The sequence below is a fragment of the Manacus vitellinus genome, unplaced genomic scaffold (assembly GCF_001715985.3).
Source record: "Manacus vitellinus isolate BGI_N305 unplaced genomic scaffold, ASM171598v3 scaffold_0_pilon, whole genome shotgun sequence".
NCBI lineage: Eukaryota > Metazoa > Chordata > Aves > Passeriformes > Pipridae > Manacus > Manacus vitellinus.
Window position 1 is genome coordinate 283,471 of NW_021938789.1, and position 19,501 is coordinate 302,971.

A 19,501-nucleotide genomic window follows, 5' to 3' on the forward strand; every position below is an offset into this window, starting at 1 on the left:
TGTATTGTCTTGTTAGGGAAGATATCTCCCCTGCAAAACAGTGAAGATTCTTTGGTGAATCTTGGGACTTGCATATCCATCTAGGTCTCCATCTGCACCCCCGTGATCGCAGGAGGCCTGGCAATCTGATGTGTGTCTTCACAGCACCCCAAGAAGGAAGGTGTCCCCAACTTTGTGCCCTTGTGGCACTTTGGTACCTTGTGTGGCCCTTGCTATCTGACTATCAAGGACCTAAGAGATTGTCTTAACCTTTCCTTTTATTTGTCTCTGTTTTCAAGATGGGAGCGAGACTTAATGGGGTTCCTCCAGCCCACAGTTCGTGTGGGATTCTCCACATACTCTGTACATATTTTTACCTTATAAAGTTTTACTCCTCTTTGAAGCCAAGGGAAGAAGCAACAGGTATTATTTTGTCTCTCATTCCTACATGGGCTCCTCCCATCAGTGCAAGAGAGTTAGCCTGGGACAGAACCACTTGGAAATGGCATGCTCAGATAGGGAGTTAGGGCTGAAGCAATTTTGCCCTAAGCCTGGACAGCAGTGGGAGTAAGGTGCATGTACACTGTGTTGCTGTGGGAATGATGTTGCTGGTTCCTGTCTGGTCACAGCTGTAGTAACTGTTGGTTTGGTTGTGAGTTGTATGTTTTATTTTCCTAAAGCAAATGACAGACTGGTCTAATTCAGACCAAATGGCTCCATTTCTGCCCCAGGAGTACCACTCAGGGTTCCATCATCTGAGAATCTCAAAGCACATATGCAATACTTTTCAAAAAAATGTCTCAATTTCTCATCTAGTGAAATAAAGGTGATCTGAGGTCATAGCATGTGGGAGATGGAGGAATAGTGTATATCATCTATTTTGAATCACAGTCCTCTGCTGGGCTCATCTATGGGTTGCACAATCCAGTGCCTTGATGCTGCCCATAGTCTTTTTGGGTATTTCAGAGGGAGATGTAGGGCATCTGCAGGAGGCACCTCCAGAACCAGCTGTCTGTTGGGAGACTTGGTTTCCTAACACTGGTTACAGACTTCTGCATGTCCTGGGTTTCTATTTCTTCTGAGCAACACTGATCAGAACATGAGAAGGTTTTTCTAGGAAACTTTTACAGAAGCACCAAAAAAAGTAAAAGAAATCAGCATAAAGTGGATCCATCCCAACTTTTGTCATTTGATTGACTAATGGAGGTTCTGCTGTTCTGCTGTGATATCAGATGGGGATTATATCTTCAGATAAATCTTTCAAAGAAAGTGCTCTATTTCCAAAGTTAAATACCTCCTGTCTCCTGTTTGAGAGCTCTTTCCATACCTCTCTGTGTCTGGGGTCTTTACACTGGTTTCCTAAAGAGATGAGATTCGTGTGGTGATGTTTTTTGAGGGTTGATCCATCTCCATCCTTTCCAGTAGCTTTTAAGCCTATAAGCCAATTTCACACACATTGTTTGAGAAGGACTGATTTGAGAGATACTGAATTCAAAATTTTTGGAACTGAGAAGTCATGTAGAAGGGAGTGATTGTAATAGGGCTGCAAAAAAAAAAAAATCCCACTGCCACCATGCCTGGGGCAAAGACCATGGCTTCAGCCTCTTCTAAATACCTGGATGAATTTTCTAAATAGAGAGACAATTAATGCAGAAGCAACAAATGAGCACATAAATAAATTAATAAGTCATCAGCTTCTTGCCCCCTAATAGACACTGGGAAATAAAGCTACAGAATGCAGGGCCATTGAAAACTAAGCTTTGCTAATAAATGGTCTGTCATTGCACACTGCCCCATCCCCAGTGTGGACTTGTACAGGTGTCAGTGGGAGACTGCAGGAAGAGTGAATTGCTGTTGCACCTCCTTCTGTGTGTTAGGTGCTCAGGGTGTCATCCCTTACCAGTGCCAAACCAACTACCTCAGCCTTGCTGTACCTTGCCAATAAAAATAGGTGGCACCCAAATAATGCAGAACCAGAATTGTCTTTTCCAGCTTTTCATGCAGACTTTAGCTGCATTTTAATGATATAACACTTCAGCAGAGACCAGAGGTCTCTGACCTGTGAAGGTTTCTTTTTCCCTTCAAGGAGTTTGTGTTTGACCTCAGCAGTCACAGTTACAAGCACAACTCCCTGCTCTGACTTTCACTTCTGTTTCAGCAGGACCAAAATCTGTGGGGCCTTTCTGAATATTTCCCTCCTCACCCAATATTGCTGAAAATGAGCCTGAAGTGTTGACAGACAGCGGCACTCTCAGTGTGCAGGAATCCAACATAAACAGACTTGCTGGTTGTGTACTTGGACGTGTTAAACGAGGTCCCTCCTTTGATCTTCCTTGCACTATCCTAAAGCCCAGCAAGCAAAGGCTAAGTAAACAGACCTTTGATTTCAGGGCTGTTTGGAGCAGAGGTCTTGTAAAACTTTTATCAATGGCAGAGCTGAGCTACTGAAGTCCCTCTTGGACTGTAGGTGCTGCAAGAGTAGCAGTGTGGTTTTATTGACCCAAACGTCCCTTTTTCTCCCTCCTTCCCATAATGACAAACATCTGGGAATATGAGCCAGCTCCCTGTTGATTGTACTGTGCCAGTTTTTCTAGGAGAGACACCTGCTTATAATCTCCTTTAGGGTGAATGGAGCATAAGCTATTTTAGATCCTACAGTTATTGGATCTCACAGCCAGTGTAACTTTTTGTAAATGCATGTCATAAAGATGCTCAAATAAATAACATGGGACACTTCCGTGGGAAACACTCACATTACTAATCCTGCACGTTCAACACTCCTGGGTCAAAACCCAGAAAACCAGTAGTCTGGCTTAAATAGCATGAATGTTACAACAAATTGGATTTTATTTATTTGCTTCCTGTTTTTAGAGCATTTAGTGATTCCCCACGATTGCAAAGGTCACAAATTTCCTTTCATGTTCAAATAAACTGGAGAGTCTCCTTCAGGATTATGCCCTCAAAAAAGAGACAGTAAGAAACAAGCACCTAATATCATAAGATTTGAAAAACAGAATTATGAATGCTGGCAAATTCCCCTCAATGGATGAAACACAGGAGTCAGATTGGCCTCTACTTTGTTTTAAATTAGTATTTTTCTCTGTCTTCTGGTGAATTACACGAAGGATGCTTTAGCTTCCCGTCTACTCACTGTAGGAAAGTGACATGAGAGTGAGATCCTGCCAAGGTATTTTATTTTTTATAAGTATTATCAGTTTTTCATTGTTTTCAACACCAAGAACTGCTGTAGTTAGCAATAATGGAGGCTGTTCCCAGGGGACCAGAGCTGTGGATCCTGTGGATGAAGGCACTTCAGGCAAAGCTTGATTGAGCTCAGGACCAAAATCTGGAGAGTTTTGCTCAGTCTTACCAATGATTATTGCTTCATATCAAGATAAATGCCAAATGACAAATTCATTGACCAGCTGTTCCGTGCCAACAGTTCTCCTACTGTACCTTCTGGAGGTAAAGCTGAGATTGCTGGCTGAGTTTGAACTCCTGCCAGTAAATTGTGAGTCTGAGTGCATCTAGTTCCTCTTGTCTTCTGCCCTCTCGCTTTTAAAGCATGGCCTTAAATGACGGCCTTTTGTACGTTGCCTTTTCTGCCTTACTCACCAACTGATCCTCTACTGTCTGTAAAACAATACAGCACTGTTCTCCCTTCGGAAGTGAATTTTGTCTTTTGTCAAATAATCACATCCACTATTGGATAAAAAGCGTTTTTAACAGCCCCTTATTTGTTGCTATTTGATGGCGGTTCTTTGATCCCTGAAGGGATGTGCAGTGCTGTTTGTGATATACAGCAAATTGATTTTACACATTTCCATCTTTTATCGATGAGTCTTCCAATGGGGTTTCACTGTAATCAGATTGAAGAATACCATGGCACAGCCATTGGGAAGGGATTGGAATTTACATGCAATAAAGATTAGGGGATTAGTGACTGATTAGGAGCGTGCTGATTTCTCCAGCCTCAGGTACAGCCTGTGTGTCTACTTTTTTCTGACCTTGGGTTTTGACCTCTTGACTCCTCTCTTGGAAAGGCCAGTGAGCAGCACAGAGTGATTTGTGCCATGGCTTCCCTCAAGAACAAGTTCAGATCACTGCAACAGTAAAACCTCCTATTTCCATGAGCGGAGAAGCTCAGAAACGTTTATGCGAGTGGACAAGTTGCTCAGATGTGCACCGACCAGGACAGGCTGAGCAGACAGACTGTGGCAATGGTTTAGTCTGCAGTCAGGAATTCCTGCTGACAGCTGATGCTCTGTGCGTGTGCTGGTACCCGCACGTGCGCGGGGGGATGTGCAGCAGCTCTGTAATCACACGAGACATTTCTCCCTGCGTGGCTTTTCCTGGAGAGCTGCTGTGCTCTCCGGATTTCTCCCCCTGTGCACACTTGCAGGAGGGTAGCTGGGGCTGTACATTACCAGACACTGAGGTAATAGGATTGCACATTAATTGATATTCCAGTGTAGCTCTATCTACCTGATGGATATGATGTTACATACCAGTGTGTAGCCCGCCAGTGGAATGGCGTCATTTGAAATCGCGGAGCAGTCGGTGTCAGCAGAACTCCCATAGGCTCTGTAGCTGCTGAGATTTGGGCAGCTCGAATAAAGCAACAGGCTGTGCTACGAACAGGGTGTTGGTAGTTTGCTTGTGTATCAAATAATAATTGGCACGATCATGATGTACTCATGCAGATGTATAGAGATCAAAGACAGGCAATAATGGGATCTTCAGCAAAGGAGAAATATTTCCAAATCCTTTGAATAGCTTGGGGAGTTTAAATGGGTTTATATTTTAGATATTTATTTTCAGTGTTTCAATTTTGGCAGAATAGACCCACTGTTAGGTGCTGGGTTGGGAATATCACTCATCCTGAGACATGCCACACTGGTGTGCAGTAGAGGTACAGGAGGAATACCTTCTTCCATATGAAGTGAAGCAGCTTTTGAGCATCAAGGGGTGCAGCAAAGCTTTGGACATAGCAGATTAAATGCACTGATTCTATCTGATTTCAGTAGCTGAACAGTCCTAGAACTTTACAGCAAAGCCTCTGGCAATCCCAGGTGGTGCAATTGGACATAGTAAGTCTAACAGAACAACAAGTCTTCACTGTCTCCTGACAGTAAAGCTAATAAAGCCACATAAGAGTGCACTATTGTTGTTGTGAGCAAACCAGCACGTAGAAGAGGAGGAGCAGAGGAAGTGGATCTGTTTGAAGTTGTCCCAAGTGCAGGCAGGCTGCAGAAACCTGCACTACCCCCTGTCCAAGGCACCAGCTCAGCCCTCGGACGGTGCCAGAGACAAAACAAGTTTCACAGCCAGAAGGTCACTTGTGCACAGACTTGTGCAGGCATCATTGCATGTTTTAATGCTGTGCTGTGGCATTCAGAGTCCATCCGTTTGAAGAAAGTGTTACTACTTTCCTTTGGGTATGTCCTGGAGCTGTTTCCTATGCAAGATCTGACAATATTCTGCAGGTGTGAGGGTTTCATGCATTAAGAAGTCCTGTCTCCTGCCAATACACACAGGTACCTTTTGTTTTTACATCAGGTAATGTGTGCTTCAGTGTCTGGGGAGCAGGAACCAGATGTGAATGCTATAAGAATTCAGTGATGGTTTCCCTGTTTTTATATACAGGAGACATGGTGTCTCTTGAGTTTAAATGTAAGTTTTCACTGACTCAGCCTTGTAAAAACTTTATTTTAAAGTGCATTTAGGGCTTTTCCCTTCCTGGAAGAGATGTACAGGTGTGTCCAAGTTAGCCTGTAGAGTGGCACAACAGTAAAAAATCTTTAAAGTGAAATATTTGGTGCTGAGAAGGTGATGTTCACACTAAAGGCATTTTGGGAGTTTATTCTGGATCAACTCCAGTGTGGTCGTGTAGATTGAATGCTCATTAATGGAAATGCAAGAGCACAGCTTCTGCTGTTGTTTTACCAGGGACCCAGCTAGCAATTAATTGCTGACTGTCTGCATTAGCAGCTGATGGGCTTTGGTAAGATTGGATCTGTAAAGCAAAGCATTTGGTGTTAAGGACCTGGCACCCCCATTTCAGAGGAGTATTTCACTTCAGAATAGCTGTTGTTTGGTCCTGTGAACTAAATGCTCATCTGAACTAGAACACCCCTTGCAGCTCAATTTCATACAAAAGCCACTCAGCCCATGTGCACCAAAACAGCTTCATGATGTGAAGCAAAGTATAATTGGTGGGGAAGATCAAAAAATTCATCTTAAAGCACACCTCTAGTCCAAATTAATTAAGACACCGATGTGGGCAAATTTAAGGTAGACCTTTATGATGACAGTTAATTTGGAGAGAGCTGGAAAGAGCCAGCTCCCATCACACCTACCATGAACTGGATGTTTTGGTAGGGCAATAGTAAATGGTTTCAGGCAGAACTTTAAAATGCTGCTGTCTAAGGAGTTGCCTCACTGCATTTTTCTTTTGGAGCAAGACAAGTTATATATATATGTGTGTGTGTGTGTATCTATATATATATATATATGCATATGTGTATACGTATATGTATGTTAGTTTATTTCTGCCCAAATTCAAAACCGTTTTCACATTTTAGGGATACAGCAACCAATTAAAAAAAATATTACTATTGCTTAATCAAGACACTTTTAAAATCACAACTTTTTAGTTTCCATGTGTTTCATTTTGATTTGGCAAAATTATTACACAAAAGGTTTCTCAAGCTGAAAGGGGGAGTATTGGAAAAAAAAAACAGGTAAAGTCTTAGTTCTTGACAAAAATGTAATTTTCTGATAGAAAAAACATTTATGCCACTCCATACCAAACCTACTCTGCAGCCATTCAGCTAGAAATGCCTTCTGTTCTAGAGAAGCCTCCAAAAATATCTTCAGTTCTTAAATACCACAATGTTTATCTCTTTGTGGTCACCCTCAAACAGTTGTTACCACGCTTTTGTGGTGGCCAAACTTAGAAGCCCCCAGTGACAAGGCCAGAGCCAAGAGAGGGCTAAGAGCAGCCTTCCCATGCAGGGCACTGATGATTTCCCAACAGCAGAAGGCTTATGGATATTTTGGCCGTGTCTTGTGATCAAGAGTGAGTGTTCAAGATGTTGTTTTTTTTCTGAGCCCTCAGTGCACTTAATCACACCTTTTCCATCCTGGGTATTGGCAAAGGCAATTGCCTTTGGAAGAGTTTAAAGTCTTTTCCAATTTCATCCCTTAGAGAAAAATCTGTTTAAAAATATTTTTAAGAGTATTTTGAGGAAAACTGAACCCTTGGATACAAAAGAGAAGGCTCTTGTCTCAGTGTACAGCTGAAGTTGCCACTGTGGACCAGCAGGAAGGCAAACCAACTCTTTAAAGGTCTTCGTTCACATCGTTCCTGCATATGGCACGGAGTCAACCATCGTGGTTTCTGTTTTCCTGCAGACATAAACAATGACACTTACAATTTCCTGCCTGCACAGTGCTCACACGAGCATCTGTCTGTAAGGGAAATGGCTAATTACTTATTAAACCTTGCACAGTGCTTAGACTGAGTTAAATATTGACAACCAAAGTTCAAGGGGAATCTGTGTCACCAAACGTGAACTTGGGCGTCCTGTTTTCTAGGAGCTGTTCAAATAAAATGGATAGGTGACAAAATACTGCATGCAGGCAGGAGGGAAAAGAAGGGGACAAAAATTGGAGCAGGTTGGCTCAGACTAAATGCCTGTCTTTGGAGCTTTGGGGTTTGGAATGTGATTGCAATCGGCAGCTCGAAGGGGAGTTCTGATACACAAGAAGTGCATTAAACTGAGATTTGCAGAGTATCTGGTTTCTTTTACTGAAAGTCTTGGAGATGGTAAGCAATTTGGCTGGGAAATCCACTGGGGTTGTGAAGCAGGATTTGCATGATTGGGAAGCAGTTGGAAGTGCATAGTACAATCATATTTATGTTAAAATTATGGTAGATTCACCCCAGAAGGTAGTTTAGGGCTGCCTGACTGGATTGTTTCCCAGACATTATGGGAAGCAAACAAATGCCTTATGTTGGCAGGAATGGTCCCTTGTGTGACCTGTGGTGGAGATGCTCGGGGGTTTTGGGGTAGTTTTGGAGAAAGCAGGTTCGGGTTATGGGGCAGGATTTTCAGTTGGGTTCTGGATCCTCTTCCCCTCCCTCAAGCCAGAGGATTTCTAGCTTTCTTCCAGAATTAGGCAGTTTGTTCTTCCTGGAAGCAGGAGGCTAAAAAAAAAAAATAAAATTAATTTTAGAACCTTGAAAACATATTTTAAGGCCATTTCTTTTGAAAAAAATTGCTCTTCAAATTAGGAATGCCATTATTCAGATGGGCTTGCCTTTTTGAATGGGAATGGAAAAGGTAGATTGTGTGGGTACGTGTGCCAACACACCTTCGTTGTACTTTTCTCTAAAGAAAGTCTTCTGGTTACCCATTGAGCTGCATACCTGAACTGCACCATCAGGATAATTTTAGCCTTAGAGCAGAAATGTTAGTCCTCTCTTTTGGCTCACACTAAGCCCACTGGCAGCACTTAAGAAACAATAAATAATATCTTTTCTTCCACACTAGAGGAGAAACCTTCTAGCATATGAAGTCTGTTTCTTCAAAAGTAATTTGAAGTAATCCTAACTCTCCTTTGCGTTTGCTACCTCAAAACCTAAGGGATAATGTTACTCTTTTTTGCTGCTGAAAAAATGTTCAGCAACAATTGAAATTGAATGTCACCCATACACATTTAATTTAATAAGATGGTAATTTCATGTTAAATAAATACCAACTGATTATTGAAAACATATGCTAAAAGGATTTAAAAACCACGTAAGAGATATGTATCTCATCTGCTGTTGTTGAACTGCAATAAATCTATGCAATAATCAAGTGCCAATTGTTTAACATACAATAACTATTTTATTAAATGTCAGTGAAATGTGTATGCAGGGCACTTAATTAAATGGAACATGTTCCCAAATATTCTATTTTTCTTAGTTTTGGAACATCTAGAGTAGGAAATTTACTGGCAGCCTTCACCCAAGGGGCTAGTTATTACTCATGTAAAAATATGGCAAGCACTTCTTGTGCTATCAATAAATATCCATTTCATCAGGAAAGCAGCTCCTACCACAGAGGTAGGGAGGAAAGAGAAAATATGGCACTTCACTTGCTGTAAAATGGATCCACAAGGCTGTTTTCTCCATCAGTTTGTCTGGCTCAGCCACGCAGCCCAAGACTAGAGACTGCTCCTGCAAACAGTCTGCTGCTTCAGAATCTAAGCCTGACCAGCCATCGGGGCTGGTCAGCAAATACTTGTGGTGTTTTTGTGTTCCTCGCTAGGAGTCTTTGTTCTGCAGAGATGCTGTTGGTTTTTTCTTTAATCTTTTGATTGTTTTTGATAAGCATTGTTTTTGTCTGTGGGCGCCTATGTTTTCAAGCCAAGCAGGACCCATTAGCTCATCTAATCTCATCTCCTCATGTCACATACCAAAGCATTTGGACCAGTTACCCCTACGCTGACCCCTGCTTCACTTGGCTAATGCATACCTTTTGGAAATGCAAACTGTTTTGTTTTGAAAATATGAAAAGAGGTTGGATTCACCAGTCCTTTGAACTGCTTATTCCATTAGTTAATGGGATACATGGGCAACACATTCATCCTTTTATCTCTCTCAAAAAACATTTTTATCAGTTCTGCTCTCCATGTAATGGCTTCCAACTGTGCAGAGAGCCAAGAATTCCCCTCTTTCAGGAACACCTACTCATGTGCCATCCTTGCTTTGTAAGCCCTTCCCTGTGGGATTTGCTCCTTGGTAGTGTTTGTCCAGCCCTTAGCATAGAGAGGCCTCCATCCATTGATCCATCATTACAGCTGGAATGCCAATACAAATAATGGTAATAATAATGTGCAGGGAGTGTGAGTGTATAATCCTCATGTTGGTCTTGAAGAGAGGGTTAAACTATTGTAGAAAGGGTTAAACCTCCCCTGTAAGCGGGAGTTGTCCAGCCCAACTTTGTAGTAGTGAATACCCCAGTTAGGCAACTCTGACTGCATGTTTCAAGCATGGCTTTTAGGTGGTCCTTTCCAGCTATGTTCGTTTTGAAGCATGGGAAAGGTGAAAGAAATCAACTTTGCTGTGTACCACCCTTGCATTAAGGACTTTGGAGGTTCGGGTTTTAAAGTGATGAGTGTGGTGAAGGCCAAATGTTGCCTCAAGCGTTGGTGTGAGAGATTATGTTCACACTAAACAAGCACTTTGGTTGGTGATGCTTGTCCAATTCCTTCATCTCACTATTGTAGTGAAAGATTTCTCTGCTTGGCTGTATTCTCCTTGTAGGACACACACTGCCTGTGGTACCTCAGCCAGTGATGCTAATTCCATGCATGTGTTGATGGGTTGTTTGGGTGCTTCTTGGTAAATGACTTTGCTAATTTGCTAACACAGCACTTCAAAAGAAATCTTATCGACATGGAAAGTGAATGTGTTTGGTATTAAATAATAAAATATACATAACCCATGGGGCTCTTAAAACTTATTTAACTTCTTTATAAACTTTACAATTCAGTATGTGGATATTATAAATTACTTTCCATTCCAAGAAACTGTCCAGGCTTGTTGACCTTCCTTGGAATTTCCTCTTTGTAATTATGTTTAATGTGTTAATAAAGTTCACTTTGAACTGTATGATGGCAAATGGTCTCATAGGACGTGGGTCAGTGCTGGTGCGTTCACCATATGTGAAGCCTGACGTTAGTGTGCAGTTTAGTTGAAGGAATAGCAAGGCAAAGTCCAAACAATTGTAGAAGCAGTATCTCCTCCCCAGGTTAGCACTAAAAAGGGGTTCATGGAAAGTTAGGAATGTGGAGTGGGAAATCATTTAGCTTTCACTGCTAGGTGTTACTAAATTATAGTGCTAGGTTTGAGTCACTATCAAAACACCATATATCTAGAGGGTTTTCACACAGAGCTGTAAATCATGTTTACTACATGTATGAGTTGAACGAGTGCATGAACTTTGCAATGCAGTCCAGGAAAATATAATTATATGTGTGTGTGTTTTTGACTGTGAGAAATATGGACAGGAAGCTCCAGGCTATTCCACTGTTGTGCCTTAAATACGCCTCTAGAAATTGTTTTTGCTGCTTCCCGGAAATAGCTATTTGCTAAAGCAAAGAGGCTTTCTTGGGTTTTACATAACTCCTCTTGGCAAGAAATGGCAACCACCGTCCCTTCCAAGGCACTGGGGAAGAGAGCAGGAGTGCTAGTAAAGCAGTGTCAGCAGCAGAGCAGCAAGTGGGACTTTTCTGTGGTGTAGGATAGTGGATATAAATTGAAAATTGCCCAGCTGTTCAGTAAGACAGGTGTAGGATCTGTCTTTTATATAATGGAACAGAATGGAGATTCCAGTTGCTTGTATTCGTAAATGAGGCAAATAAATCTGCACACATGTCTCCATGTATATGAGCAGAAATATTTAAAACAAATGAAGTGATCATGGCATTTCCTTGTTAATGTTTGACTGAGTTTATATGATCTCGAGCAGAAAACTTGGCATCTGGTTGGGCTTGTTGGTTTCTTTCTGGGTGTGTTTATATGTATTTGCAGATGGGGAAAGTACAAGCAAGAAAATAACTTGGTGGAAAATGCAGGTTCTGGGTTGTTTAAATTATATTTTAAGCCTGATTGCACCCTGGCCCTTGGAACTCCAGGCACGATCCCTTCTAGTAACTAAAATGATTTGAATGTTATGGGGCAAAGTTATATTTAGTTTGTGTTTGGAGAAAAAATAACAACCAAGCACGGGGGGGAGGCAGCTGCATTCTCGTCACTTCTTCCCAAGTCACATCCGCGGATGTCAAACTCCACCCTTCCCCCTCAGCCAAAGTATTAAGGAATGATTCCCTCAGACTATTGGGTTGAGGACAAGGGGGGCTGAAGAAAACCTTCCCCCACTGGGCTTGTGTCGAAGTGGGGCTTAACTTACTGTAAGAGCTCCTTCTGTTCACACAGGCTGTGGAGCCAGCTGTGCCCTCTCCTCCGTGGTGGGGCTTAAAAGCAGTGCCCTGTGGCTATAGAGCTGCCTTTGCCTGGTGAAAAACTGCAAGAGTGGAAGCAAGGAATGGTGACTGTTTTCTCTCCTTGCCATTCTCCACCCCACTCCCTGACTATGAAAATGTATGTGTCAGTAATTTGGATGAAATATCTACCTAGGGCCTTGGTTTTGTCCTTTTCTCCCACATCCTATGGAAAAATGCTGGAAGAAGTAATTTCTGTGTCCAAGAGCATCACAGATTGAAGATTCTCAGCACTTAAAAAGGCTGATGTTTTCAAGAATTGCTGCCTAATGGTTAAGAAATGAGGGGGAGCATGACATAGGGACTCCTTCCCCAGGATTTACACTCAGGACTAGAGAGCACTGCTTTCTGCTACTCTGTCTTGAAAGGATCCAGTCTGGAGCTTTGGCCCACAGCTGCAAGCACATGGCAATTCACAGGATCCCCACCCCAGCCAGAGAGATGGTATATATATTAGCATTAAGTTTGCATTGGTAAATATACGAAGTCACAATTTTAACAGTCTGATTTAACAAAATGTTTTCAGGTTTCAGAATGATCCCTTATGCCGTTGCTCTCCAGTTCTTGCCCTGCCCACAAACAAGGCAAGGGCAGTGCTATAGGGAGCAGCCAGAGGGTATTGCTCTCAAAATACATTAGATCTTTTCTGCTCACACACAATACAAAGCTGGAGTCTAGGACAGCAGAGGTTGTAACAGTGGCTGCTCGAGGGGTAATTTCATCTGTCTTTTACTGCTGCGTTAGAGCAGCGAGGGATGGGAAGTCAGCAGCAGCCAGGGTTCAGTCTGTTTTTACCTCCCTGGCAGCTGTAGGTGAAGCAGCAGGTGCTTTCCTGGGATTCTGCCTCTCTAAGCAGCTGTAGAAATGTATCCAGCCGGTGGCCCCGGGCTGTGCCCTGGGCTCTGTTCCCACACTGCCGCACTCAGCTGTGAGCACACACAGTGAGTGCCCCAGCCCTGCAGGATCAGGCACCAGGGACACTCCCAAATCAGCACCTTGGAAGAGCTTACTGGGCACCCTGTTCTCCTGGCCACCCCCTGGCATATTATGGGCCAGTTTTGGAAGCTGGGGAGCTCCCATCAGTACCAGTGCTGCATGTGGGAAACTAGGGGCTCAGCATGTTTTTACTACACCTTTTTTGCTCTGTTCATATAGCAAAAGATGGAACTGGCATAGAGAAACCCTGGACATTAATCTCCAGGAGAACCCGAGCGGTGCTGGGCAGCTCAGTGTATGGATTCAGAGGGGGAAGATGTTGTTGCCTGGATAGTGTGGGATTTCCGTGGTACCTCATGCGAGGCAGCTCTGTGTCAGCAGCACCTGCTGCCCAGGGGATACTGGAGAAGGGCCTTTCTGCAAAACACACTTCCCCCTCTCCCCTGTCTCCCCTACAAAAACAGACAGCACAGAGTGGCAAGATGCGCCAAAGTGTGTCTTGACTGGAAAAGCATTCATTCATCACTGCTGCAGTCCTGAGGCAGGGCTCTACAGATATGTAGTGAAATAAGACCCAATGAATGCCTGTATATGAGAAAGAGAGACAGAGATCTGTGATGATATCATTTTATTTTTGCTGTAGCCCAGCTTTAGGAGGTCCAGCTACCACTGGCTTGCCAGGGCCTTTGAAGCCTCTGGCACATGTGAAGGTGCTGATTCCAGACAGTACTGCTTGAGCAGAAAGTTATTAATGCAAAGATGATAGGTAATAAAATGGGAGTATTTACAGCACTAAATGAACAGAAGCAAGACTTTAGCATCTTTGTCCTGGGGCTGTACCCTACTAAGAAGTGCATGCTGTATCTGGCAAAATTCACAGCAGAAAGAACAGTGGGGGGGGACTTTCATTCGTCTTACCAAGAAAGTTGCTGAAGGAGCTAATGAAGGGCTGCGCTAGTGTTTTTCTTTTCAGGCAGAAAGGCTCTAAGAAACGCACCCTTTTCTAAATGTCATAAAGGTCTGCGAATAGATCCTGTGACAGAGAGTGATCCAACAATTCCTCAGAACGAAAGGTCAATCAAAGGAAAATGGCATTTAGGAGGACCAAGCTTACTGCTGACCCAAACATGTGACAGATCCAGAGGCAACGCTGGTGCCATCAGGAGTGCTGCTCGTGCAGCCTGACCCAGAGAAGCACATGACGTGACTGGGAAACTATCTGATTCCTCCAGGTCTCAAAATTCATCAGGAGTCAACCTGAATGTCGGAAGGAAAGGGATTTTGAAGGAGCTACAGCAGGTTTCCAAGCTGTGAGGAGGGTGCTCTTTCCCACTGTCCCTGCTTGCCCTGCGCCAAACATTTTTCCCCAGCACTAATTATAGATCTGTTTTTGTCATTTGAATATGCATGGAGTAGTATCCTGGCTCACAAGCAGATTGCAGTGAAGCTACTCCTAAAATTTGATGTGGCTTGGTAGGGCTCTGGGTCAGAAAGGACCTCTCCAAAGGCCAACCCAGAATTTCAACAAGTCTGTGGACATTTCAGCTCCTGTGCACTGAGCAAGACACTGCACCCTGTAGGGAAATGTAGCTGTGTTTGGGGCTGGATCCTCACCCAATGCTGGTGAATTCTGCTTTATCCAAGCAAATACACACAGCCCCTCCTGATGGGTGGATTTCCACTTTAAAAGATTCAGCAGTGTGATTTGTGTCAGAGCAGCATTCGAAGGATCTTGAGATTATCTCTCCAACCACAGAGTTGGTTGGAGGTCTCCCAAGGTGAAGAACATTAACAGTGTGGTTTGGCGTGCTCCAAAAGACCTGGAAAGGCAGGATTGGATTTCTCATGGTTGTTTTACCAGTTCCCTTGGAGTCTGGGAAGACACCATTGGCTCAGATGATGTCCCACAGGGCCCTGCAGAAGATGTGCAGGGGTGGCTGTTCTCTTTGCCAGGGACTGACTTTTTCAGAAAAAGTGCTCTCAAGATCCCCACTTTGGGTCATCAGAAGTTCATCAGAATCTGTGTGTTTCTAAGACCCATTGATTTAACCAGTTAAACTAATTAATGAGTTTCAACCTAGTTCACAACTCTTTTCTCAGCTTGAGCAGCATTTCTGTTCAGCAGCAAAGCTGTGAAATTTATGGGTGCGATTCAACATGAGTAACTGCGACAGCAGCTCTGTAGTCATTCATGAGCTGTACTGTATGTACTGCCTTAGTCATGCTGGGGAAAAATCAGGCAGACTTTGGAATAATAGGAGTTAGTCATGAGGAAGTGCAAATATGAGCTCTGTAGTTTATCCCCTGTGGGTCCAATCCTGCAAAAAACTAGAAACAGGAGTAAAATATGAGGGAACAGTTCCAAATCCCACAAACATCTTGTGGGTTTTGGGTGCAACTCAGCATCAGCAATCCTTAGCAAAACATTTTGTCCTTATGCAAGAACAGGACACTTATTATCACACCCATTAATAGACTATTCTGGGAAGAGCATTGCTATTGCAGTCTGTGTGAGGAACTTGTGCAATTAATAAAACAGCAGAAAAGGCAGATGCAGGAAAAAGGCTCTCTGTTTCAACTTTTCAGAGCCTTAGGAAGCAGTTCTGGTTGGAATTCAGCTATGGGGCCATCCCACTGTTGGAATCTTTATCACTTCTCTTTTCTGAATGTTGGCCTGTCCAAGTGCATCCTGTTATCGTGTGGCAAACAGTGTGTTCACTCTGTGGCATTCCAGGGACACTCTACTTTGCATGAAATTATCACCTTTTACAAAGAGCAAATATTTGCCAGGCAGGTCAAACCAGCAGGGTTGCTAAGGCCATTTATAAAAATATCCTCTTTTGGACTATAAGCAGTGTTAACATGTCAGGCTAAACTGGATCTTTGAGTGAAGCACTACCCACTGAATGCTCTATGTCCAACAACTACAGGCTTATGTGTCTCAGATAAAGCCCATCTGGTGACTATTAAAGGGAATTACTGTACATACAACATGAAAGGATTATAACATTTGGAGGGGGGGCAGTGTTTTGTTTTAAGTACCAGTCCTGTTACTAATTTTGCCTTCAGGATAGGTGTTAAATTTTAAACAACTACAATTTCTTTACCAAATACAGCGGAACAGTTTGGGTATTGGACTCCTTCTTGCGATAGGAAAATGCTGGAAATTTTGGAAAAGCAAGAGAGCCTGAGAATCAGGCTTCCTTGGGTGGTTAGCTTGAGCTGCTGCTGATGGCAAGGCTGCAGCTTCAGGTCTTGCACAAACCAGTATCTCTGTTGTTGTATCCCTCTGTAATTGCCTGCATTTTTAGCCTTGGTTGTAAGTGATTTTCGGTTAGCACCTCTTACTGTATCTCTGTATAGCAGCCAGTGACCTGACTGATGACTTGGCTTTGAATCAGTGCTGTATCACTGGCAAAGGTCATGACAGCTCTTCCTCTCTCTGTTCTTTCTTAGGCCCCCCAAGGATTGCCGATAAAGTGATTCACCGCCAGTCCGTGAGGCTGGGGAGGACCATCAAGCTCCTGTGCCCGGTGGAAGGCGACCCCCCTCCCCTCACCATGTGGATGAAGGATGGACGGACTATCCACAGCGGCTGGACGAGGTTCCGGATCCTTCAGCAAGGGCTGAAAATCAAGGAGGTGGAAAGCGAAGATGCGGGAACCTACATTTGCAAAGCCACCAACGGCTTCGGCAGCACCAACGTGAACTACACCCTGATCGTAATTGGTGAGTAGAGCTGGAGAAAAGCCAGGCCTCACCTGCTGTGGGGTGAGCGAGCAAGCTGATGTCTGTGTAGCTGTCAGTGATTGCAGATTTGCTTTGCTAATCATTTACTGACCTCCACTCTTAACTGGCCCTTTCCAGTGTTTGAGGATTGCCAGAGCTGGCTGTGTTGCTGCACATCTTCTGCTGCAGCCGGCTGCAGGCAGATAAGATTGTGCAGTGCCAAAGGTTACAAACAAGCAGAAATGATGCAATAGTCACTAGGGCCCAGATCACAATGAATTCCACACAGGAAAGGTTGTGCGATAACGAGAGGTCACACTGATCTTTATGTTTGCTGTTGGAACAGGATAGTTCTCAAAACAAATGTTGAGGCACCCGTATAAAAATGCACAGCAGGGAGATCCATGTACTGAGCTTTTACAAAGCATGGTGTCTTCAGGAATAATAATATTTGGGTTGAAACAAGAGCTGGCATGTAACCCAGGGATGCTCAGCTCCTGAGAAATCCTCTTGATGGAAGCAGGATTGAAAAAGCTTCAGGTGCTGTCTCAGTGACCATGGGTTCACTGGCAATGCTTTTGGCCATCTTCAAAGGACTTGCTTGGACCAGCGGTGAGATTTTGGGGTCACTTGCTGGACTGAGCATTCCTGAAGACTCCCAAAGACACTTTTCAGGGTAATCAGAGATTCCTCTGCTGAAGATGCCACAAAAATAGGTTCATTGATCCTTGTCTGTGAGAAGGGAAAGAGCTGGGTGAAAATCAGCATGCTAGAGGATGCTTAGGGAGCAGAGGGGAGGGTTACAAAGCAGGGTGTGAGATCAGGTGTCTTACTCACCCTATTGCATGATCAGCACTCCAAGTATCTGGTCTACAAAGTTCTGTTTCTGTGAGACAGTGGAAATGAGGACAGAGTTCAGAGCAGTTTCCAGCTACCTACTGGTTGGCACTTGGCCTGGTTTTTTTCTATTTCTTCTTCTTCACCTCTGCAGAAGAAGGGCTGCTGTGGACTCAGAGCATGTAGCAAACACTTGCTGCTGCTTGATGAAGGATTATCACCCGATAACAAGGTGATTCTTGGAGAATGCACTTTGCTGCACAGCCAGTATAGGAAAGAAACCAGAATGTAAATATCTTATCTGGAATGAGATGCCTAGATGAGGGAAACCCTCTGGTGATATGTCTCGTGCAACATCAGTGGGATAGAGCTGCAGAAGTCACCTTATTGTTTACATAGTTTGGGGATTTAGTTTTCCTTGTTCACCTTTTTCTTAGCCACATTCATCCATTTCTTTATGCTACACTGAACAAAAATGGTGAAGTGGAAATAGTCATACAGGTCACTTCTATACAGACTCCTTTTGGATGTGCTTTCCAGACTTTTTGGTGGGGAGAAAGGAATGCTATAGGAGCCTGTTTCAGTCCAGCTTGTGCTTTTGCAATATGTGGAGGTTGCCACAGTCTTTGATCTTCTGTGTCATGCTGTATCTTCTGTGGAGCTCAGAGGCCAAGCTAGATCCCATTATTCCAAGGCAGAGGCATCAAGGCATCTGTGAGTCAAAGAAGACTCTGCCTTATTCCTGGTAGCACAACCGAAGCAAATGACAGGGAAAAACCAGGAGGCACAGCGTAAAAGTTGGACTAGAATTCAGGAAAGATTGAGACAAAAACTCCAATTCAGTTGCTCAGGGAAATTGGATTATCAAATTTAATTGTGTTAAGAACAATAGTGTTCATTATATTTGGCACTGAAAAGCCCTGGGCACAAACACTAGTTATTTAGAGCCTCGTCAGGCAGCCATGGAAGGAAATGGCAAACTCCCACTGGCCTCTGTGGGTGTGAGATTGAGCCCTATGCAAACAAATATTGATAACCAAGTACCAAGAGAAGGACAACTTTAACCTAAAAGTGTGGCAGACATATGGGCTGAGGTATCGTTCATCTCCATGCATCCCTGTTGTAAAAACCAGTACTTCCTAGACTCTTTTGCACCTTCCTTCCTCGTCTCACAGTGTGCCATTGTGCATTCTTCTTGCTCAGACCATTTTTGATGGATTACTTACATCCCTCATCTCCAGTGGTACTGTTGTGTTCATGTGGTATTTCAAACCAATTGCTTTTCACTAGAACAGTTTCCCCTGAAAACAAATGTTCCCCTTGTGTCTTTCTTGTCAAGCTCTGCAAGTAAACACAAGGTATCACTGACTTATTCTTTCAAAGGACCCAGACACTTAATGCACTGACCAGATGCTCGTGTTCATCTTGGCAAAAATGCTTTTCGTTGAGAGAAAATCAATCCCTTGTTGATTTTTGAGAAGGAGGCAGTGTTTTAAAACCAACTGCATGTCAGTTTTGACAATGAAGATCAAATTGATGGAGCTTTTTTGTTTGTGCTCCAGAAAGCACAAACTTCATTAGGCAGAGTGGCTTTTTGAACCATATGGCCTCTCTATTCTCCCAGTCCTTCAAAGGAGAAAAAACCCTCTTATTCCAGCTTTACTGCTAACAGCAAACATGTAAAACCACACAGGTGTCAGACATGGGCAAGGTGGTTAAGATATTAAATCTAGAATACCATTAAAGGATTCATTAAACATTGGGACTTGAAAAAATAAAATTCATATTGACATGAAAACATTCTGGAAATTTAATCAATAATATCTGGAAAATATACAGTAGCTTATTGAAAGGTTTTGGAGTTATGCTGTATGCTTTTAAGTGAGCTATGCCACACCATTGACAAGTAAGGATTTGTTACCCCTGTGCTATATACATGTGGGCTGCAGCAGGATAAGATGAT

The 19,501-nt window shown here is 43.3% G+C and overlaps 1 protein-coding gene across 1 annotated transcript in view; it reads left to right on the plus strand.

The window, feature by feature from the left end:
• Positions 1-19,501, plus strand: part of FGFRL1 (fibroblast growth factor receptor like 1) — a 172,177-nt gene that overhangs the window by 65,661 nt on the left and 87,015 nt on the right. Inside the window, exon 3 of the mRNA XM_018087438.2 lies at positions 16,429-16,701. Within this exon, the coding sequence (XP_017942927.1) occupies positions 16,429-16,701 (273 nt within the window). The remainder of the gene's footprint in view (positions 1-16,428; positions 16,702-19,501) is intronic.